The sequence below is a fragment of the Vombatus ursinus genome, unplaced genomic scaffold, assembly GCF_900497805.2.
Source record: "Vombatus ursinus unplaced genomic scaffold, bare-nosed wombat genome assembly UNPS02014807.1, whole genome shotgun sequence".
Taxonomy (NCBI): domain Eukaryota; kingdom Metazoa; phylum Chordata; class Mammalia; order Diprotodontia; family Vombatidae; genus Vombatus; species Vombatus ursinus.
The window spans coordinates 17,628,287-17,652,917 of record NW_020954585.1 but is presented as its reverse complement, the minus strand read 5'-3'; the positions used below and the strand labels follow the sequence as shown (position 1 = coordinate 17,652,917).

Sequence of the window (24,631 nt, the reverse complement as noted above, 5' to 3'; positions counted from 1 at the left end):
TTACATTCAGTATACTTTTAAAAACCATATAATGGAAGTTCATAGTTTCATTTTCTGTGCTTCGTTTATTAAAAGATTGATATTTGTTAAGTTCAACATTTTTTTTAAATTATGAAGTCATGACGACTTATTATCTGAAACTAGACATGAAAGAAGGTCTTAATTTGTTTCTAGAGTTAATCCTGTACATGGTTGTGCCACTGTGAATTAGTATGAGGGATTTCCAGTCTATAAACCACATAAATGCTCATTGTACTTTATCTTTACTTGTGATTAATCTTCTTTTGGCATTGACTACTAATACAACACCCACCCATAAGGAGAGAGAACATGGAACAGAATGTTACAAAGAAATCACCCTGCTAAACCCAAGCATTTTTCTAACTCTTATTTGCTAACATCAATAAAAATAAAAATTCACTGTAGCTTAATTTCTTTGCCCTCTAGCAGCTCTTTGAAGTAGTTCACTGAGTTTCCAGTGCTTAGTAAATGAATATTTTTCAATGAAAATCAAAGAATCCTAACTTATCTGTTTATTAAATTAAGATTTTTGTGTGCCGGCTTCATTTATTCACTTCTTCATTCAGAAATCTTTTATTGAACATCGATGACATGGCAGACATGCCCTGCTTTAGAGCTAAAATGTATTTATTTTGGTTCTTCCCTGATCAACTGAAAATGTTTTCTCCCTCTTTGGATTTTCTTTTTTTTCTTTTTTTTTCTTTTTTTTTTTTGGTTTGTTTTGTTTTTTGGGTGAGGCAATTGGGGTTAAAGTGACTTGCCCAGGGTCACACAACTAGTATTATGTGTCTGAGGCCGGATTTGAACTCAGGTCCTTCTGACTCCAAGGCCAGGGCTTTATCCACTTTGCCACCTAGCTGCCCCTAGACCTCCTTGGATTTTCTTAAACTCCTTTGTTTAGATTTCTCCTTTTTCCTCAACACAGTCTACCTTGTTTTATACTTTTCTCTGTGTAATTGTAAAGATAATATCACTTTATGTCTTTGTATCTTTGGTAAATAGCATAAAGCCTTGCAAATAACAGGCACAATATAAATGTTTGTTGAACTTAGTTGAATTGCTCTGGTTAACAGGTAACATCACAGCACATTAACATGGTATCCTATATTAGTGTTTTTGTTATTTTAATTTGTTGTGTTTCAACCAACCATCTCCCACTGCTTTAATAGCAAGACTAGAATGAGGAAAGTTTTCAGATTGTAAAACCATCTTATATAAATCTAACCTTTTACCTAAGGGGGAAGATTAGAAGATTATCAGGAATGTTGTGGTAGAACTACTCTCAAAATGTCAGATTTCTAGAAGTCTATAAAGATGTCAACTATATATCTATATATATATATATATATACATATTTAAAATTCTGTTGACAAGAAACTTTTGCTCTCAAAAACCTATAGAGGAGTTTTGATCTATTGAGGGAGTATCCACACCAGTGAAATCACAAATCATAGAGATACTGAAGTCCCAAAGAAGTATTTAACATTCATATTTTCAAGATTCTATTAAAATGCTATATCCTGTTACTTCAATGCGTATTTATAGGTCCCATTAGTGTTACCTAATTGAGTAAGATCATATCTACAACATTTCTCCCTGACCATCACAATTACTTAATGGAAGTCTTCTTTGCATTCTTTTTCTTTTCCTTTTTTAGTAGTTTATTATCTTTATTTTTCAAGTAATAAGTATTTTAAGAATTAGTCTGTCATTCCCACTTGCCAGCCAGAAACTGGACCAAGCTGAGGAGTTCACTTGAGGAGTTGGAGCCGTTAGGGAAGTCGGGGGTATGAGCATGCCATCTTTTTTTTAACTTTATTGTTTTTTGTTTTTAGTTTTTCAAATAGTAATTTTTTAAAATTAATTTCCTCCTCCCCTACTGAGCAAATTAAAAAACAAAAGCAAAAAGCAAATCCCTTCATACATATCTACATAATCCAACAAAACAAATTCCTACATTAGCCATGTCAGAAAATGTATGTCTCTTTGTACACTTTTAAGTTCTTCATCGCTCTGCCAGAAGGTGAATGATGTGGTTCATTTTTATTCTTTTGGACTTACTATTCATCATTGTTCTGAGCAGAGTTCTATCTTTCAAAGTTGTTTTCATCTATAATGTTATAATTGTATAAATTATTTTCCTAATTCTGCTCACTTTGCTCTGCATTCATTCATAAAGATCTTCCCAGTTTCCTCTAAAATTGTCTTTCATCATTTCTTACAGCACAGTAGTAGTCTATTACATTCATATATCACAGTTTATTTAGCCATTCTAACACTGGAGAACTGCTTCTTTCTTTGTAATTTTTGGTCATTGTGAAAAGAATTATTATGATAATTTAGCATTATTTATTGTAATTATTATTTTTTGAATCCTTTTCCTCTTCCTTTGATGTATTTGAGATATAAACTTAGTAGTGGCTTAGCTGGGTCAAAGGGTATGCACAGTTTCTAGACTGGCTGGACCAGTTCACAACTCTGTCAGCAGTGTCCTGGTATACCTGTTTTGCCATAGTCTTTCTAATATTTGACTTTCTCTTTTGTCATCTTCATCAGTTTGATAAATGTGAGGTTGAAACTTAATTTGTATTTCTGTGATGATTAGTGATTTAGAAGATTTTTTCTTAAGGTTGTTAATAACTTTTATTTCTTTCTTTGAAAACTGCCTTGGAATATTAACTGCCTGTTTGTATTCTGATTTTTACTACATTAGGTTAGTTTGTGCATAAACTTTAAAAATTTTACATAATCAAAATCATCCATTTTATCTTGTGGAATGCTCTCTATCACTTTTTAAATCATGAACTATTTCCCTATCCATAGATACAAAAGGAAATTCCTTCCTTATTCTGCTCATTTATGATGTGACCTTTTATATCTAGGTCATATATCCATTTGGAGTTTACCTTAATGTATGGTATGAAGTATTGGACTAAACTTGATTTCTTTCAGAAATTTTCTATCCAGTATTCTCAGCAATTTTTGTCAAATGTTGAGTCTTTCCCCTTTTAATAGGTTCTTTGAGTTTACTAAGCACTATGCTATTGTATTTTTTTGCTTCTGTATATTATGTACCTAATCTGTTGCACTGATCAACCTCTTTAAAAAAAGTACCAAATGCTTTAATGATTGCTGCTTTGTACTACAGTTTGAAATTAGATAAACATTGTTTCTTAAAATCAGACATCATGAATGAAAATTGATCAAAGAGCGTGTATGGGAGCAAGGGAGTGATTCCTAAATTATGCCTTTTCCTGGGCTAGAGAAAGAGAAAAAAATTAATAAAAGTAGAATCTACTTCTGGTTATTAATAGTTCGACTTCACCATTGGAATGACTTGAGGGTAGGACGTTTTGCTGTTTAAAAGAAGCATGCCTAATACGTAGGGAACCTACAGGGGTGGGGAACCTAAAGTGGAATTGAATTTTAAGCATTTAAAATAAATTTGAAAATTAAAAAATGAATTAATGAAAAAGATGATATTTTAAAAGATTAACAAAATTGGTATATAATTAACTAGTTTGATTTAGAGAGAGAGAGGAGAAGGAAGAGGAAGAAGAAAAAAGCAAATTACCAAAATAAAATAAAAGTAAGAGGGGATTCAGGACAAGTACAAAGGAATAGTGAAAATTATCAGAAACTACTATACTAAATTATTATTAGCAACAAAACTGAAAACTTAAGTATAAAATGTATGAATGTTTGTAAAAATATAGACTATAAACCTGGGAAAGAAATAACTTGGACTCAGTGAAGTTGAGCAAGATCATAAATGATTGCGTGGCAAAAAAAAAATTAATAAAAACACTCCCTTCTCCCCTTCACTCCACCTCAAATAACCCCAGGATTAGAGTGATTTACAAGTGAAATTTAGCAAATATTTTTAAAACAAATGATCCTAATACATAAACTCACTGGGATCTCCCTACCCTAATGAAATTACAGGTCCAGTCCAAAAAATAATAATAACTTGGAAGGAGCCTTAGAAATGATCCAGTTTAACTGCCCCTCTACCCAAACCCTATTTTGTAGATAAGAAAACTGAAATCCAGAGGTGAACTGACAAGGTCAGAGGACTAGTCAGCAGCAAAATTAGAGCTAGTGCCCAGATGTCTTAACTGTCAATGTCTTTTCACCTATATTGTCATTTTCTACTGATTATCCATATCTTTGCTTTATTATGATACTACTAAGAGGTAAGGGCAGGAGCTCTATTCCAGTATTCTTTCTATTGTTTATCTTATCAGTTCTGAGTAAATTAACAAGGGACTCTAACTTCCTTTTCTTTAGCCACCAATAATATTGCCAAATGTTGACACTAGTAATTTTCACTCCTCATTATTTAAATCCTCAGCAACGATGGCCAGTTCCTTAGTAGTCTTATGCTAGAACCAATACAGTATTTATGGATGCAACAATATATTGTGAGTGCCACAAATAGTTACACAAATATATTTTCATATGGTATGTCAGCAGTCACATCTTACAGTATGCTTTCTTTTTTATTTCATTTAATTTTCTTCCTTTTAAAATATTATCAGTTATGAACTTGACAAATATCAACAGATAAACATTTCAAGATATATAGTACAGAAAAAGGAGTGTATATAAAACATAAATCTCATAATACAACTATTTTAAAATATGTATTAAATTTAACATGCTTAGTACTAACACTTCTCTGCTTGTCTGTGTCCCCTTCTGAACTTTCTTCAGCTGTCTTCTATATATATATATATCTTTCATTGATAGTCTTTTTTCTTTTTTTTTTTTCATAACCTCACTATCATTACCCCCTTATCCCCCTCACCAGTAACTCTTCCTTCTCTCCAAAAGTATAGTGAAGCAAAACTGGACCACACGTTGGCTATACCTGAAAATGTATGTTTCATTCAGTACCTTATTCTAGGCTAGTGTTGATTCAGGTTAATTTAGTGGTTCAGCTTTGGAAGAGGACAACATGAAACACTGCTATGCCATCTTACAGTTTACAAAAAAAGAATTTTATTTAACCTTAGCATGGGCAGAGTATTGATTGAGTTTGTCATAGCTTCCCTGACTCCACATTTGCCAGAGTAGATCACCAGTCAGAAGTGTATGCCAAACCTGAACAAGTGCCCTTGACTCCTTGTACCCTGGCTTTTGTATTTTAGGAGACAAGGATACTACATCAGTAGTTCAATCTTTATTCCCCTAAACTAGTTCATTCTCATTACCTTTTCAGAAAAAACTAGCCCAGCTTACATGTGGTAGATGGATTTGTTTTTTCCCTATAGCACCTCTAGTCTATCAGCTGTCTGCCAAGAGGTTACGGACATGTTTTTTCATTAGTGTTCTGGAATCATGCAAGGTCGCTGCATTGATCAGAGTTCTTAATTCCTTAAAAATTGTTTTTTTCTCTACATTGTTGTTCTTGTGTAAATAGTTCTCCAGGTTCTGCTCATGTCACTTTGCATCAATTTGTATAAGTTTCCCCAGGTTTCTCTGAGTCAGTCAAATCAGGCAGTAAACAGTAATTGAATGCCAGCTATGTGTCAAGCCCTGTGCAAAGCACTGGGGATACAAGGAAGGGTTAATGATTGCTCTCAGGGAGCTCATAGTCTAGTAAAGGAGACAAGTGCAAACAGGTAGTACAAACAAGCTATAAACAGGATAAGTTGAAAATAATCAAGAGGGAAGACACTATTAAGACCTAAGGAAGATTAGGAAAGGCATTCCTTTGGTCATTCTTTACAGTACAGTTATTTTCCATTACATTTCTGTTCCATAATCATCTCATCCATGCCCCCAATTAATGAGTATCCTTTCCTTCTCTTTGCACAGTCTCTAATTAGGAGTTGGTTCTCTTCTATTTTATGGTCCTGATGAACCCTAGTACTATGTTGGAGGTTGCGTTGTTCTCAGGCCTTCTGTAAGCTCCCCTGACATGTGTTCTCAGTTGAAGAGCTGGCCCTGTCTCCTGCTGGGTCTCCTAGTGCTCCAAGGAGTGGACAGCCTAGCTCTCTCTCTCCCTGTGCAGTGACCTATGGTTGATGGTTTTCTCCTCTTACTGTTCTGACAAGCCAGGGCTGAAATCCCACTGGCTTCAGGCCCCACTTACTGGAGTTCCTGCAGGCTTCTGACCTCCTGGAGTATCTCCATTCAGAGTGCCTTCCTACATCCAGGCCCATTTGAGAAAGTTCAGGCTAGCTTCCAATCTCCCTAGAGCATCCTGGCTGAAAGTGATTGCAGGCTGCAGGCCCATTTACCAGAGCACTGGCTACTGCCTTCTCTGGTGCATCCCTGCTCCCAGTGCCTGAAGACTTCTTGCCATCTTCTTGTGTCATCTTAGACTGGATGGAGGAGCTTACTGCCATTTCTTTTTGGTCGTCTTGAGTATTGTTCAATTTGTTTTGGGTCAGGTTTTTTGTTTTTTTTTTTTGGTTTTGGTTTTTTTGTTTTTAATTAGTGTGTGTTTGGGAAAATTGGGTTCCTCAACCACCTTTCATGTTGCCATAACTAGAAGTCTGTATAGTTGACTTTCATGGACAAGACGGCTAAATGTTCCTGAATTTCCTCCACTTCCATGGACCTTTTTCTTCGAGGTTAAAACAGAACTATATTAATGATCTCAGAAAATACTTTGAACTCTAAACAAAAAGATTCCAGGACCTGCCCATTTCATCACCTCTTCTTTGGCTCCCAAGCCTTTTGAAAGAATTGATATATTTTGTTTTGTTACAACAGACATTTCCTCCAGTGGCCCTCCCCACAAAAAATACCCTTACAAAATATATTACCAGTACAGCCATCCAAAAACAGTTCAGCAGAACTGCTAAAGAGCATGCTTGAGACTGATAACACATATTTCATTGCCTTTTTGTGGCACTAGGTAAAATAGAGGAAGGAAAAAAAAAGACTGTCATGGAACTTGTTCTATCTCTTTACTGTGTGCTGTTAAACTCTCTACAAAAATAATCCTACTCAGAAAGAAGAGCACTTAAAAATATTTGTATTTTCATTTAATTCCTTTCCAAGGAATCAACTGGACCATAAAATACAAACTTTAATCTAGAAAAAGTTGTTGGATGTGTCTGTGGGTTTTTTTCTTTAGTTTTGAATGTCTTTAAAAATTCCCCATTATACAAGATATTTGACATTAATGTCTGTTTGTGGTAGGTCCTATAACCAGTTGGCTTTTGCCCAAAAGGGTGAGTTAAGACAATTTAAGGAGTAATTCATGTTTGTCTTAGTTTTTGTGCATATTGGACCCTGGAAAATTATATTTACAGTAACTTTTTCTACCTCTAGGCAGAAACCTAGACAGATTAATTTGAAAAGTTGATAAGAACCTTTAAAACACACATGTACACACATATACTTTTGCAGGGATAGTTAAAAGATTTTGTCATTTTAGAAGCACTGATGCTATTTGTATTAATTTATTTACAGTGAGCCATATGTTTTTACAGTAATTTAGGTTCCTTGCTTTGCAAAGACAGGCAAGTTGATGACTTTGTGTGTATTTACAAGATTTGGCCTTTTCCCAAAGAAGGAATTTTTTTTTTAATCTTTTGTTTGAACAGATGTGTAAACAAAAGTATTGCTGTCTCTCGTGCTTCAGTGGTTAATGAAAGGAAAATGAAGGAGCATTTAGTCATTAAAAAACCTATGTAGAAGTTGACATGACTAGGCTAGTGGAAGGGGTTTATTTGTCACTCAGTGTGATAACACCTATCAGAGATCTAATTCTTAGAAAATAAGGTGCGTTGCTTTAACATTAATTAAAGCCATTCTAGTCATTTTATAATTTAAAATGCCAAAACTTCTATTAGAGGTTTTTAAAAGTCTGCTCGTTTCATAGCTTTGGTTTTTTTTTAATTCAGTTGAAATTGACTTTTCCTCTCTATTTCCAACTTTCTCATTGACTCACAAATTCATGTCTTCATTGATCTAATTTTCTGAATTTTGAGGAGTTTTTCTCTAAAAGATTACTATAGAAAGCAGCTTTGTGGAGATGACATTTTAATATAAGTGATGTGTTTTTTAATATCCCTAATTAAAACAGGGAACATCTCATGCTTTTCATTTTTCCAAAGTATCTTAGATATTTTGCTTGAGAAAGCAACTCTACCAAAAATGAATACACATTTGATTATTAGAAGATTCCACTACCACCTAGTAACTTGAAATGGACAAAATACTCATCCTTCTGATCTGTTGCCTGGCTTTATTGTGCTTTCTGTAGCATGTTAAACTTCTTATGCTATGTGGGAGGTATAGGATGACTGAGAAGAGCAGGAATTAGTATTATCTACATAGAGTATCAGTGTGTCTCCATGAATTAGCTCCTAGGTGGTTAGAAATATAGCTTGGGTTACTGATAGTATTTTTTCTGCCAAAATAGAAACTAGTGACTATTCAAAGATTTCTTTTGAAACTAAGTCTCCTGAATTGTAATGTTTCCTCTCCATTTGTTGTTGGTAAATGAGTATGTGAAGGATTCAGCCCCATTATCTTTACTTACTTCCTTGATGTTTTTTCCTGGTACTCATACATTTCTTCAGAATTTTGCTTCAGTTTTTTCCCCTTTCCTGAATAGTAATGGAAAAAGTTTCTTTGCAGAACTCTGTACTTCTGAGAATGCTTTCAAAACTTTCCTATTGTGACAAATGCTAACACTGTTCTATGTTGAAAGGGAAAGGGAATACTATTCCTCTTTGTTTTCATCCATTGCCATCAGAATTTGCTTTCTGCTACGTATTAGAAGGAGTCAAAAATTTTCCTTTTTTCATTTGTATCTTATCTTTTAATTGAGCCCTTCCATAGGAACTTTTCTACTCAATGAAATGTTACTTTATAAATTTACTGAAATGAAATGCTCCAGATGCTTTTGGGGATGAGGAGCAGATAAAGGGGGTTCTTAGAGAAAAACCTTAACAGAAATTTTTAAATGGTTTAACTCTTTGCTCCTAGATCAAGAAAATTCAAATGCCATAGAAGGTTAAGTTAAAACTAAAACATAACTGATGGCTCTGAAATGTAATTATAATTAATTATATCTAGATTAAGTTTAAATTAAATCATTAGACATGAAGGAACAGTTCCCCCCCCAAAAAAAAAAATCTTATTGCTTGATATAGCCTTAGTGTGTCAGGCCTGGTGATAGAGAAGTGACCTTTGATTCAGAAAGACATGGGGTTTAAGTTCTCCCTCTGATACATAACTGACTGTGTGACTCTGAGCAAATCACTTAACCTCTTAGTTCTCCATGCCACTCTCTATGACTCTAAGTTTCATAGAAGAGACTGATCTGCATTGCCAGAGAATGCTTTTCACTGCTTGATCATATGTGTATTATATATTATATACATATGCTTGATTATATCATGGTTTCATTTTAAAAAAGAAAGAAAGAAAAGAAACCCTTAGTGCACAATCTTCACATCTTTGAAATAATTTAGGTTTTATTTTTGGACAATAACATACTGTATATTTAAAGCAGTGACTTGTACATTTTGACTTTTTGCAGATAAATTTTACAGCTATTAGAAAACTAAATAATAGGCCAATAACGAGCTTTATTTAACCAAACCAATTAAAGTATATACACCTAAAATCATTGATAAATGAGCCATCATAAATTCAAAGATGGATGTGTGGAGCATATTTTTGTCTATATGATAAAAAAAAAAAAAACAGCTAGGTGATACAGTGGTTAGAATGCCGGGCCTGAAAGTCAGGAAGATTCATCTTCCAGAGTTCAAATCTAGCCTGTAAAATGAGCCAGAGAAGGAAATGGCAAATCCTTCCAGTATCTTTGCCAAGAAAACCCAAATGGGGTCTTGAAGACTTGGACACAACTGAAATGACTAAACAACAACAACAAATCAGCTTTGAAGTCTAAGAGGCAGAACTTAAACCTGGACTTACCTGGTTCTGTGTCCAACACAATTCCTATTACTTCTCTGGACTCAATTGACTAAAATGTATTCACAATAAAATGTAACCAATCCACAAGTATAAATGACTAATTGTAGATCCTTATCTGTGGAGTTGGGTAGAAGGAGCAAAAAAGCCCAGAGGAGAAAGAAAAAGAAAAGAACATAGACTTGGAAAGATACTTTGAAAATTTCATGTTTCACCTAGTTTTCTTTCAGTTATATGACTGGAGAAAAATTCTTTCACTACCTGTCTGACCTTGGTTAACTTAACTTCCTTGGGCTTCAGTTTCCTAATGTACAAAATGAGGGAGTTTGACTAGATACCCCCTAACCTCCCTTGCAGTTTTAAATCCTATGAGATGTTCACAGAACAACTGTAATTCTCCTCCCAAGATTTATGAAAATGTGCTTGTTTTCACATTTGATCAGGATCTAAATAAATGCTGGTTGAGCTCAATTGAATTGAAGTACAATTGTAATTGGAAGTCATAATCTGTATCCTTTCATAGTATTTTAAAATATTTTTTATATTAGAACTACTTTAATAGGTTTTTTCCCCTTTTTTGGTATTTTCTTTTTTAAAAAATATTTTTATTGATTCTCTTTGCTATTACATTACTTTTTTTAAACATTTTTATTTACAGTTTTGAGTTCCAGATTCTGTCCTCTCTCCCCCTCCTGAGACAATAAGCAATGATATAGATTATACATGTATAATTATGTAAAATATTTTCATATTAGTCATTTTGTACACGAAGACTCAAAAGAAAAAATATGAAAGGAAGTGAAAAATAGCATGCTTCAGTCTGTATTCAAACAATATCAGTTCTTTCTCTGGAGGGCAGATGGTATGTTTCATCATGAGTCCTTTGGGATTGTCATGGATCATTGTATTGTTGAGAATAGCTAAGTCATTCATAGTAGGTCATCATAAAATATTACTGTTACTGTGTACAGTGTTCTCCTGGTGCTGTTCATTTCACTGTGTATCAGTTCATGAAAGTCTTTCCAAGTTTGGTTTTCTCTTTTTTAAATATTTTGATACTTATGTTTAGATAGACAAATATAATCATTGAAATTCCATTAAAAGCTATAAGAATGTGCTGCCACACAGTGGCATACATCATAGGCTCACATCAGGGAGCAGAGTGAAATGGTTTTGTTATTGGCAACTGGAGAGCCCGAATTCAAATCCCTCCTCTGATGTTTGTGACTTTGGGCCAGTCGTCCTCCTTGGGCCTCAATTTCCTCCTCTCCAAAATGAGGAGTTTAAACTTAATGGCTTCCAAGGTCCCTTCTACCTCTAAAATCTATGATCTGTGATCCTATTATTCTATAATTTCAAGGCTGAAGGAAGATTAGAGGTATTCTAGCCCAACCCAATCATTTTACAAATAAAGAAACTGAGATCCTGAGAAGTCAAGGAACTTACAAAATTTCCATAAAATCTTCTGACTCCAAATCCAGAACTCTTCCGTTGCTTCATTAAAAAAGATAATAGCAGTTGACAGGATAGATAGATATGTGTGGCAAGGAATCAAGGATTACTTCAAAGTTATAAATATGACTAACTGGAAGGATGAGTGAGGCCCTCGACGGAAATAGGAAAGTTCAGAAGAGCATTGACTATGGGGGAAAGATGAATTCTGTTTTGGACGTATTGACTTTGAGATGTCTAAGAGGCATCTAGTTCAAAATGTCGTATAGGTAGTTGGTGACAAGGACCAGGCTCAGGAAAAAGACTATGACTAGATATATATGAGAATGAAGAGCAGGGAGAGAGGAGGGGAAACAGAGAGGGAAGGAGGAAGAGAGAGAGCAAAGGCACACATATGCGTAATTCAGGTCATAGAGATTTATTTGACATGGGGCCACATTTAATCAGGAATACTAAACTTGACCTTTTTTATTTGTTTTTCACTCCTAATCATACATAGCATTGAAGAAGCATCCTGCTATTAGATTTATTGTTAAATTACGGTTATCACCTACCTTGACCCCAGAATGTACAAGATGTGTGGGGTACATAAAGCTCTAAAATATGTATCTTTTAGATAATACAGTGTGATGATAAAAAGTCTAGGCCCTGTAATGAAGAAAAAAGAGAGTGACAAGCAGAATACAAGGAAGTGGACAGTCCCACATTCAAATAACATATTCTAAGATGTATGAAATTGATACATTCCTGAGGAATCATAATTTAAGATCTGGAGGGAACTTTAGAGACCATCTTCTTCAACCCTATCATTTTACAGATGAATGAACTGAAGCAGGCAGTGCTAAAGCCAGAATTTCCTACATTGAATCCAGCTATACTGTTCATTGAACAGTGTAAAATCAGAGATGTATTCCTTTGAAAATCCATGTGTGAGAAGGCTCCCCATGCTTATGGAGAAGATATCTTCAATCTCGACTAAGAACATATTTTTGTTTACACTCCCCCCCCCCAAAAAAAGAGCAACATGCCCCTGTGCTTAAGAAGGAGAAGACTTCCTTGAAATCAGGAAAGAGTAGGGTGTGGGGGGAAAATATACACACAGACACTTTGAAAACTTTTGGCAAGAAGAATAAAAAACTGAAGGGAAGACATTACTACTATCTTCAAGTACTGAAGAAAATCTCTTATATAGAAGAGGTAGCAGGTCCATACTATGTTTTGTTTTGTTTTGTTTTGTTTCATTTTTCCAGAAAGTAGAATTATGACCGGTGGTTAGAAGTTATAGGGAGACAGATTTCAGCTGAACATGAGGAGAAATGTTCTACCAATTAGAACCATTTAACAATGCAATGAACTCCCTCATAAGGTAGTAAGCTTTCTGTTATTGGTGTTATTCAAAACCGTTTGGATAACCCTCTTTTAGGAATGCTTATAAGGTTTTCTGTTCTGTGGGGGAGGTTTAATTAGATAACTCATAATGTCTTTTCTAACTCTAAATTCTAAAATTCTGTGGAAAATGAAAACAAAAAACATTGAATTGAGTGAAGATTAAAAACAGTGAGGAAATCCTTAAACCAGCCTCTGAGATTCTAATATGACAGTTGTTATGCTCAGATGTAGTCCCTACACATCCTGAAAAGTTTGGTTCAAAAGTCTCAATAACATTGTCGTGAAAAAAAAGAAAACAGGATATGTGAGATCATTCCTGATCCCCTGATTTGTTAATTAATACTCTCCCCACCAAAATTGCCTTTTAAATTTATTTTGTATATATATATATATATATGTATATATATTGTATTTCCTTATCTGTGTATATGTTTTCCCCAGAGTACAGTATAGGTTCCTTGAAGGCAGAGACTTTTTCTGGTTTTACTTTTATATTCTAGTGCCTAGTACAGTGGCTGGCACATAGTAAGCACTTAATAAATACTTGTTGAATTAGGTGGGGGGGGTGGGGAGGCAGGGTAGAGGAGAACAGTTTGGACCCAAAAAAAAGCCCTCTGTAGCAGCTGCCTTTTTGGCTGTCTCTCCAGATACTATTTTTAGTTGCTAGTACATCAGGTTAGGACAGGTGCCCAGGAGAGTACCAGTGCCAGAGCAAGATACTGACATAGGTATTGTAGTTAAGATGCTTAGAGGGAAGTTGTCTGACTTTTGGAGACCATTTATCAAGTTGTGTCAGTACCTATGTGGGGTTCAAGGTTTGGTCCTCAACTTTAGGATTTCAGAAACTCATTTTATCTGCTTCATCAGTGGTAATCAAGCCTTGGCAAATTAATTGATAACCACTGAGGCAAAAACTGACCACTTTATCAATCGGTTCATTAATTTACAGTGGGAAATATGCCTTTCCTGTGACCATATGTCCCTTGTCTTTTTTTATGTAGGGCATTCTCTTTCCAATATCTAGATACCAAGGATATGCAGTTAATAATCAAAATGTTGCTTTGTGAGCATTAACTTTATTCCCTTTTTGATACTGTTTATCACAACCTTCCTGGATATTCTGTCCTTGCTAGGCTTCCATGACAGTGTTTTCTTCTGGTTCACCTTGTGCCTGTATGACTTTACCTTCATGATTTCCTTTGCAAGAAGAATATCATTCATCCTTCATCCTCTAAATATATCCTCTAGGGAGGGCAATGAACTATTTTCTTCATACTCTGTTGGGGTTCCTGTCAGCTGCCATGGGTTCCTATCTGTACATATGACTTCCAGATCCATGTACCCATCCTTAATTGCTCTCCCAGGCTCCAGACCTGCATCACCATTTTCCTGTTGACAACCACAACTTCATTGTCCCTTTGGCATCATAAATTCAACATATCCTTGGGCAAGTCACTTAATCTCACTGGACCTCAGTTTACTTCTCTGTAAGGTGAGGGATTTGTAGTCTCTTACAGCTCTCAACCCATGATACTATGTCCAAAAGGGAGCTCAGTATCTTTCACATTAAACTTGCCTCTCCAGTGACCTTCCTTGTTTTTGTTGAGGTCTCCACTCTCCTTCTAGTCATCAGGATTCACAATATCAGAGTCATCTTTAACTATTTCCTCTCCTTTATCCCCATATCCATTACATTTCTAAGTGTCTTAATTCAGTTAATAGTGCCTCCATAAGAACTCTCACATTCATCCCCTTCTCTTCATTAATAAGGCCACCATCCTAGTTCAGGCCCCTATTACATCTCATTTGAGCTATTACAATAACCTCTTCATTGGTCTCCCTGCTTCTGGGTTGTTACCTTTTCTAATCTTTCCTCCACATAGCTGCCAAAATATCATAAAGATTAGGTCTGATCATGTCATATCCCTGCTTAAGAATCTTCAATGGCTCCCTAGTCTCTCAAGAATAAAATAGAAAGACATCAGCTTGTTATTTAAAATCCTTCCCATTCTGACTCTGGCCTACCTTTCCGTGCTTACCAGATCATACTTTCTGTTACACTCTTGATTTTCTAAGCAAATTAGCCCACTTGCTCTTTTCAGAACTCAGCACTCAATCTCCTAGCTCTGTGCATTTATCCTCCATGCCTACAATGTATTCCCTCCTTATCATAGCATCCTCAGCTTAATTCATGACTACTCAGATGCCTCCTCCTCCATGAAACCTTAATGGTATCTCCTTCCTCCAATTATACTGCCTTTATCTGTTGATATGTGTTATGCCTCAGTAGAATATAAATCCCTAGAGCAGAGGGACTGCTTTTCATTTTTGTCTTTGTATCTCCAATATTTTCTATAGTGCCTTGCACATAGTAGGTACCTAGTTAATATTTGTTCATTCAAATGTTTCAAGATAAGAGGGATCATAGAATTCTAGATTTAGAGCTGCAAAGGTCCTTAGAGATCACCTAGCCCCAATCCTAATTTTACTGATAAGGATATTGAAGCTGAGAGAAATTAAGGGAGTTGTCACATGGGTGATAGAATCTGGATTTGCTCCTAGGACTCTGATTTCAAATCCAGTGCTATTGGCCAGGTAGGCCAAACCATTGTCACCACCGCAACCACTCCTCCACTCATCCCTAGTGAATAGTAATGTCCCATCCTTCTTCCCCACTCCAGCCAACTGGCCATTCATCTAACCTGATCTTGACAGTGATTGTCCCAGGGGAGCAATTCCTGTAGAGACCTAATCCCTGCCTCTCCCAGATTTGTTAGCGTCCTTACCACTATAGTCCTTGACACTGTAGTTCAACATCAGAAACAGATATGGTCTTATCAGTAAAAATGATGCTAAAGAAGATGAATTTCCATCTGCCTTGCCCTGCAAGAGCAGGAACCGTTTTGCTTTCTTTCTCCACTGTTTAGTACATTACTTGGCACTTAGTATTTAATAAAGAGGCTTAAAATGCTCCAGTTCTCCCTTGTTGAAACACAGAATCACACAATTTTATATTTAGAAGGGACTTTAGTAGCTATCTAGTCCAACTCGTTGTTGTTTTCAATTGTGTCCAACTCTTTATGATTCCATTTGGGGTTTTGTTGGTCAAGATACTGAAATGGTTTGTCATTTCCTTCTCCAAATCATTTGACAGATGAGGAAACTGAGGCAAACAGGGTTAAATGACTTGCCTAGGGTCACACAGCTATGTCTGAGGCCATATCTGAACTCCGGTCTTCCTGACTCCAGGGCTGGCACTCTGTCTGCTGCACGACCTATACATCCCATACATGAAAGAAATCCCCACTATCATATACTTACTTGGCAAGTAGTCATCCACATTTGAAGACCTCCATTGAGTGAGATCCCACCACTTCCCAAGGCAGTCATTTCCACTTTTGGACAGCTCTAATTGTCAGAAAGTTTTTTCCTGACATCACACCTAAATTTATCTTTGCAACTTCTGCTCATTGCTCCTGGTGCTGGTCACTGGAGCCAAATGGAACAAATTTAATCCCTCTTCCTCATGACAGCCCTTGAAATACTTGAAGATAGCTATCACGACCCCCTGGAGTCTTCACTTCTCTAAACTAAACATCCTCAGTTCCATCAGGCAGTCCTCATGTGTCAGGGACTCAAAACTGACCTTCACCATGCTAATTGCTTTCCTCTGGGTTCTCTCCAGCTTCTCAAAGTCTCATCAATGTATCTAGTGCCCAGCACTGAATACAGTAAGCCAGATGTGTTCTCACCAGGCAGAGTACTGAGGGAATATGCTCTCTTTATTCCTGGAAGCTATGACTCTCCCTCCTAATGATACAGTTCAAGATCTCATTAAATTTTTTGGATGCTACATTATACTGCTGATTCATATTGAGCTTACAATTCATTAAAACTCCCCAGATCTTCCCAGTTTTTCCAGATTTCTTTGTATGCCTCAAACCTGTGGGTCTTGATTGCATTATAGGATTCCATTTTGACAGTGTACCACAATTTGTTTAACTGTTCCATTCTTGTTGGACATTTAAATTGTTTCCTTTTTTTTTTATAATTATATCTGTTGCTGTTATGGAAGTCTTTGTGCAGATACCTTGTTTTTTAACTTTCAGCATATTATTCTCAAAGATGAAATTATTGGGTCAGACAGTATAATCATTTTTGTGACTTTTGCTATATACTACCAGATTGTTCTAATTCAAAGGACCCCACCACCTTTTTGTCACTAGCACTTGTCCCCAGGTTTGATTGTAGTTCTGTCATTCATGAACCATTGGACAGTCACTTTTGGCTGCAAACAGGAGGATTTGACAGGAAGAGACAATCCACATGTCTGATAATCCTAATTAAGAGAGCCTGTTTATACTGAACAATTTAGAGAAGGGATTGAAAGAAAATTTATATATATGAAGCATAAACTTTGTGATACTTGCCAAGGTCAGAAAGACCCTGAGTAATTACGTAAACAAACATTTGCATTGTCTGGCCATAAAATTGAGAAATACTTAAAGATGAGTAGAGTGTGTTTTTTTTTAAATTATTATTGGTTCTATTCTTCTATTTACATCTACACTCATATGTCAACATTCCCAACCTTTTCCTCAGTATTGGCTAATTGTTGCTGGGGTTTCATCTACTATCACAAGTTTTTATGAGTCTTTATTGTGAGCTTTTAAAGTTTATTCATCAGGCATTCATTTTCTATCGTGAGAAAATATCAAGGTACAAATCCCTTTGAATCTTATTTTTTTAACCTTATTTTTAAAGACCAAACATTTCCTTTCATATAAAATAATAATTTAAGATACTTTTTTAGGAAAGGGCAAATATTATGAGAACAGTGCATTCTACATTTTTTACCAAACTGAAGTCTCCTTGTCCCATTCTGCCCTTTGTCTTTCTATTCCACAACAGCTTTTAAAGGGGACGATTGATTTTGACCAGATTTAGTATGGTACTGAAAATTGGTATCTGAAGCTGTAGAGTTCAGTCTGCCATCTTAAAGTAAATGGAAATATCACCCTGAAAATTTCTACTACTTAAAAGTAGTAGAAATCCCACATTGGTTGATGTGATGTATGCAGTTCATGGACCAATAGTCATGTAGAAGAACGTCCTTATGTGCAGTAACTGAAATTTCTTTTTTTATGGAAGCCTTTTAAAAAAAAAACAAACTATATCTTAATTGATACCACTGGATTTGAAATTGATGAGGAAATTCCCCATAACAAGGGGAAGTGGCACCTGCTCTGTATCATATAGTCGCAGAGACTTGCTTTTAACAATGAGAGATTAAGTGATTTGCCCAACATCACATAGCCAGTATGTTTCAGGTAGAAGTGAAACCCAGGTGCTCCTGATCTCAGGCTAGCTCTCTAACCTCTATAGTATACCATACTGCCTCTTCATAAAATAAATATGACCCCAAATTCCACCCAACTGTGATTGTCTTCCTCAATCACTAACAAATCCTTTAAACACAATGGGTGCTGAAAAGTTAAAAATTATTCTACCAGCTCACCTACTACATAAAAATGATGTCACATCAAATAATTGTTTATAGATTTATTTCACTGTGTAAATATAAAATGCTTTAAATTTTGTAAGAGAATTCAATTTATGAATTTTTCAAAATTCATAAAAATGTCAGAGTACCCATTTGTCTTGGAATTTGTCCTGAGATCATTATTTTGACATATTAGGTTTCTTTTGAAAAATATGTCCCGTGAATAACTTTAAAAATTTTTTATTGTGGAAATTTCCTCAGTGTTCTTTTTTTTTTTCTTTGATTAAATCACATTGAACCCTTTCTCCCTGTCTTATCTGTGTTGAGATCTAGGTTGAAATCATATATGATTTCAGTTAAATATATATTCCTAAGTATTTGTTGGGGAAGGGGGGAGGATAAAATTCTTCCATGAAAAATGAAAGTAAAAAATGATATAATGTGCTTTTTTGAAACATCTTTTCTTGTTTTAGACATATCTTTTAGACATGTATCTTTTCTTGTTTTAGACATATGAGAGGAGAAAGAAAGATTCATACACAAAGATTCTTAAGAAAGGACAGCAGCCAAGTGAAGAAAACCACTCGCTTCCCCTTTACATTACAAATCCTGTGATTTATAAAAAGAAAGAAGTTTACCATGTGGGCCAGACCACCTTTATAATGGGAGAAACTCCAAAAGGAATCCGAAGGTCAGTTGCTTAAAATGGAATTGAATATTGAAGAAATAAGATGTTGAGTAAATCCTGTCAAGTAATCTAGAACTTCATGTCAAAAGCCCAGATTCTTTGAGTTCTGTCCATATCTGGACTCTAAATATTTGAGAATAATGTAGATTTTTTTTTCTAAATTAAAATAGATCTAAAAAATTTTTTAATGTTTTAAGTAGAATACATCCAAATATGAACAAATTGCCTAATAGTACTGCAGATGGTTTTGTAGATTAAAGACAGATTTGCAAGGCCACACCTCTTCAGCACAATTACTCAGAAAAGGTTTTGGAGCTGACCTCTTGGATATTTTCTAAGTCATTACTGGGCAATAATTGACAATGGATGGTGACTGTATATTTAACCACCCTCTAAGGCATTGGTGTCAAACTCAAACAGAAACAAGGGCCACTCATCTATACACAAGGATCTCTTCTTCTTGTTGAGTCGTTTCAGTTGTGTCTGACTCATTGTGACCCCATTTGGAGTTTTCATGTCAAGGGTGCTGGAGTGATTTACCATTTCCTTATCCAGCCCATTTTACAGATGAGGAACTAAGGCAAGTAGGGTTAAGTGACTTGCCCAGGGTCACACAGCTAGTAAGTGTCTGAGGCCAGATTTGAACTCAGAAAGGTGAGTCTTCCTGATCTAAGCCCTGTGTTCTATCCACTGCACCACCTACCTGCCCATGGATCTCTACAGGCTGCTAATGTTATCTTTGTTTTATTGTATTTTTATTTATTTTGTTAAATATTTCCCAAATGCATTTTAATCTGGTCCAGGCAGCACTCTGAAATGCCACATGCTTGACACCTCTGCTCTAAAGGAAATAAAATTTTTTAGCCCTTCAGCCCTGGGCCTTTAGCTCAGCACCACTTAAAAATATTAGCCACAGTAAGAGTTTGCCCTTCCGCTTCTGTTTGCTCTGCTCAAAGAATAAACAGTGGATTCAGAGAAGAGGGTCAGAAGTCAGGAAGATCTAGGCACAGCTAGTAAGCTGTATAACCCTGGGCAAGTCACTTAACCTCTGTCTGCCTTAGTTTCCTTAATTGTAAAATGAGGATAACAATAACACCTACCTCCCAGAGTTGTTGTGAGGATAAAAGTGAGATAATATGTCTATAGTGCTTACAACAGTGCCTGGCATATAGTAGGTGCTTAATAAATACTTGTTTCCTTCATTAAGGAGACTTGGAAACAAAAAATGACAGATGTCAGTACATTTCCTACCACCACTTCTTTTCCACAGTATGGTACCTGTGATAAATCACTTCACTCTTTGGTACTGGGTTGCCTAATATATAAAATGAAGGGATTGGACTAGATGACCTCTATGGTACCTGACTGTCCTAAATACCATGATGGGGAATTTGTGCTGCTCTTTAGATGGACTTCTTACCTCCACTTTTACCTTGCTTCAGAAAGAGGCATACAGGCAGAGCACATTTGGCTCCATTCTCTTGTTCTCCCAAAACAAGAAAAGCAAAATTGGAGTCTTAGTATCGATGATCAAACCACTTCTGATATATATGTAAGGACATTTGAAAGAGAGAAAAGCAGTGTAGGGGAAGGAGCCTTGGATTTAGGGTCAAAGCATTGAATCCCTGCTAATTAGCACCTGTTTGGGCTAAGTCAAGACATTTCACCTCTTGGGGCTTAAACTGGGTTGTTCAAGTAAACTAACTCCAAGATTCCAGCATTAAGTCCTATTACTCTGGAGTCAGCTAGCTTCAGTCTCTTTGTTTAAGAGGCTCTTGAAATACCATCATAGTGGTAACCTGGAAGAAATAATGTTCCTTCCAGACTTAAGAGACTAACACCCTGATTGTGGCTTGTGGCTCATTCAGATAAAGGCAGAAATGAAACTAAATTCTTCATCATAACTCATTCTGTAGAATGCAGTATCATATACAATGATCATGTTTACTTAACTCCAGAAAAAATAGGATCATAGCCATTTCTTATTCTAGAGATAGTAGAACTGTCAAGTTATAGCTGAGGTCATCTTTTTGGCATAGTAAATGTAAGCTTATTTAGCAGCCATGGAGACAATACCAAGTTTGTGGATAAATAAAGACATCAGCATCTAACCTTGTCACTTAATCATGCCAATTAAACACTTAATCTTCACAAGCACAAATATTTATTAGAAAGTCCATGAAAATGGATTTGGATATGGTTAATAAACAAAATAATCTTAATCTCCATTTGCTTCACGTGAAATGAAAAATAGATCCTTTTAAGGCCTTATTTGCTTCCTTGCTTTGAATCTCTAGTAAGAGCACTGCTAGTGTCCAGAATGGAAATTTGGAAGCTTGCATCTGCCTTGTAAATATTCTGATAAAGATGCAAATGACCAAGATAGCTTGGGGAAAGCAGCAGCTGGGTTTTAAGAATTGTAGAAGAATATAGATATACTACCACTTGTACCAGAAACTTTTATGATACAGAGACTAAAGATAAATAAGCAAAAGTGAATGTACTTGTGAAAATGGAATTGGAATTGCAATCAAGAGAACAGGAAACTGTAAAACTTGCTTCTGATGGGAAAAGGAGTGTTGACATGAGAAGTCATGTGCCCATACATAAATATAAATATATCTCATTGTTATTATCATTGATGATGATGATGATGATGTTTTTTTAATGATGATTTTTAAGGATATATTTTACAAGTGCTTTTCTTGGAATTCTTACTCCTACTAGTAGCATTTTTGATTGTGTGAGTTTAGTTCTCTTTGATAAATTAGGTAAAAGAATTGCATAAGTGGTAGATTACTTAAAGACCTCATATTTAAGGTTATCAATAAGTGTGTCAAAGTAACAGTGTGTGTTTGTGACACTTGAAAGAGATAAAATTAAAATCTTTTCCCCAAAATGTTTTTCATTTTATTCATTAAGACCAACTTAACTTAGTGCCTATGGAATTTTAACCATTGTATTTCTTAGGGCTGAAATATTTTTTGTTTTTCAGTGATTTTTCAATTGTGTCCAATTCTTTGTGACCTCAATTTGGGATTTTCTTGGCAGAGATACTGGAGTGGTTTGCCGTCTCCTTCTTCAGCTCATTTTTACAGATAAGAAAACTGAGGCAAACAGTTAAGCAAGTTGTTCAGGGTCAGACAGCTAGTAAGTGTCTGAGGCCAGATTTGAAGTCAGGGAGATGAGTCTTCCTGACTCCAGTCCTGGCATTCCATCTACTGTGTCACTTAGCTGTCCCAGACTTAAATATAGCATAGCTTTAAAATATATAAAAAATAATGCAAATTATTCTCAGGTCAGAAATTGCCTGACTGATGTGAATAATATGGTGGAAGCACATAATTCTTTGGGAATATTTGCTAGCAAGATTTTTTTTTTCCATTGACGATAAGGAGAGGTTACCCTTTGACTGTAGCTATGATACTATTTGATATTCTTCTGTCAATTAAAAAATACCTATTTATTGCAGAATTTTGACCTTGTGGATTAAATTGAAAAGATCATATTCCTTTTCCTAAATTATATATTATTGATGGCTCTGTCTCCCTTTAAAAGTAAAAGAAAAGGAAAAATAATCACTGATTTGTTCATTAATACTACAGGAAACAGTTGGAAGAAATGGCTTCTTTCTTCAGTTCATCTTCTGTGGAAGAATTTGCTAGACGTATAACAAGTGCTGTATCAGAAGAACGCCAGAAAATGCTAAGAGATTTCTATATTTCCAGGTATCCAGAGGTAAAAGATTTTTTTGCAGATCATGATTCAGAAGTCATCAAATGTGACTATGAGAAAAGAGAAGATGTTAAGAGTAAATCTAGAAAGAAAAAATCCCTGGTGAAAAAAAACCTGTCAGATTCTGATCCTTCAGCAATTAAAGTTTCTGCAAGTGGGACTGTACGAATTTGCAGTCCAAAAAAACATAAAGGAAAAGTAAATAAGTTTCAAAATGATGATTCCTGTGGAGAAGTTTTGTCTAATAATGCAGAAACTGAAGAATTACCCGGTGGTTTTACCCAAGAGATTGTCAATGGGAAAAAGAGCCAAGCATTCAGAGATACTTTGGTATCCAATTCCTTGAACAGTAAATCTGAAACATGTAAGAGAGTGTTAGTAAATACTATTAAGGACCAACAGGACTTTACAAGAACAGACTGTTCGAGAAGCGAACCTCTTTTGAAATTTGAAAACAAAAAGATAGAAAACCAAGCGTTAGAGGACAACACTGTGGTAGACTTTCTTGGTGACACTTCTATTCTTGATGACCTCTTTAAAAGTCACGGGAACAGTCCTACACAGTTGCCAAGGAAAGCTCTTTCAAAGCCTGTGGAAAAAGCAAAGCAGCGGCCAAGGGATTTCTGGGACATATTGAATGAGCAGAATGATGACAGTCTTAATAAATTCACCGACTTGGCAGTAATAGAGATGTTGTGTGAAAAAGCACCCCTTGCTACATCCACTAAAAGAATCGAAGAGCTTGAAATGTCTCTTTGGAAATCAAATGAGAAATTTTTGTGGAAAAAAAATGAGGCAGATGATTCACATGAAAGTGCACCAAGCAAATAGAGTGATGCCTAGGAATACAAGTGAATCACAAAGCCAATAGAGGTCAGTTTTAAATGTTTATGTTGAGAAGAAATGCTAAATGTGATTAATTGAATTTATTTCTGAAAAATATATTTAATTCAACTCTATCCTTGGGTTTTGTTTTTCTTCTCAGGGGATAGAACATTATATTCTTTGTGAATGCACTGTTAAAAACATAACGAATTTGATATTTTTAAGTATATTATTCTCATTGTAGAATAGGTTTCTGTTATAAGGCCCCTCACCTAAGAGAAAAAAGGAGAGCAAAATATGATGGGAACTAGCACCTCACTAGTCATCAGAAAGCCTAGTTTCTTCTTCTAAAAATTTACCATGAGCTTGAACAAGGCTCTCCATCTCCTTCAGGCCCAATGGGGCTGAGCTCATCTTGATTAGTGAGTAAATGCAAACTTGTTGGCCTGTTGTATTGGCCTCAGACCAAACCATGATTCACATTCCATGTAATAATTGAACTAGTCCTAGGCCATCTTGCCATCTGCCCCTTTCACCATCCACGCTGTTCTCCCTGATGCTGCTTTCTGCCTCTTGCTCTGAGCACTTTAATCACATCAATACTACTATTGTTTGAGGAAAGGGGACATCAGTCAGATGCCCTGTGGATTAACTATCCTTTGACTCCCCAGACCAGGGGTGGGGATCTTCAAAGTACAAATCCCCTTAATAAAAGGATTTGTTCAGTAAAATTTGTACTCAGTCAGAGGGCTGCACCGAAGGACCTAGAAGGCCATGTGAGGGAACCTCAGGTTCCCCACCTCTGCCCCAGCCCAACACCCTTCCCCAGCAGCCATTCCCCAATATGTATTGTTTCCTCCCATTAAAATGTAAGCTCCTTGAGGGTAGAGACTGCCTCATTTTTTTTTTTATATTCTCATGCTTATTAGCACAGTACCTAACACATAGTAAGCACTCAATAACTGCTTTTTTCATCCATCCATCCATTCATTCATTTATAAAATGAATGGGATTGAACTCTTCTGCATCCACCCTCAAAATTCTTATTCCTTACCATTGATTAAATCAGTATCATCCCATCTCCTTTTCTTCTCTTGTCCTCCAAGGAT

The 24,631-nt window shown here is 35.7% G+C and overlaps 1 protein-coding gene across 1 annotated transcript in view; it reads left to right on the top strand.

The window, feature by feature from the left end:
- ERCC6L2 (ERCC excision repair 6 like 2) overlaps positions 1-23,656 on the top strand; it is a 136,648-nt gene extending 112,992 nt beyond the window's left edge. The window contains exons 18-19 of the mRNA XM_027875047.1: positions 18,784-18,965; positions 22,568-23,656. Coding sequence (XP_027730848.1) covers positions 18,784-18,965; positions 22,568-23,528 — 1,143 coding nt within the window. The 3' untranslated portion in view covers positions 23,529-23,656. The remainder of the gene's footprint in view (positions 1-18,783; positions 18,966-22,567) is intronic.
- The last annotated feature ends 975 nt before the right edge of the window (positions 23,657-24,631 follow it).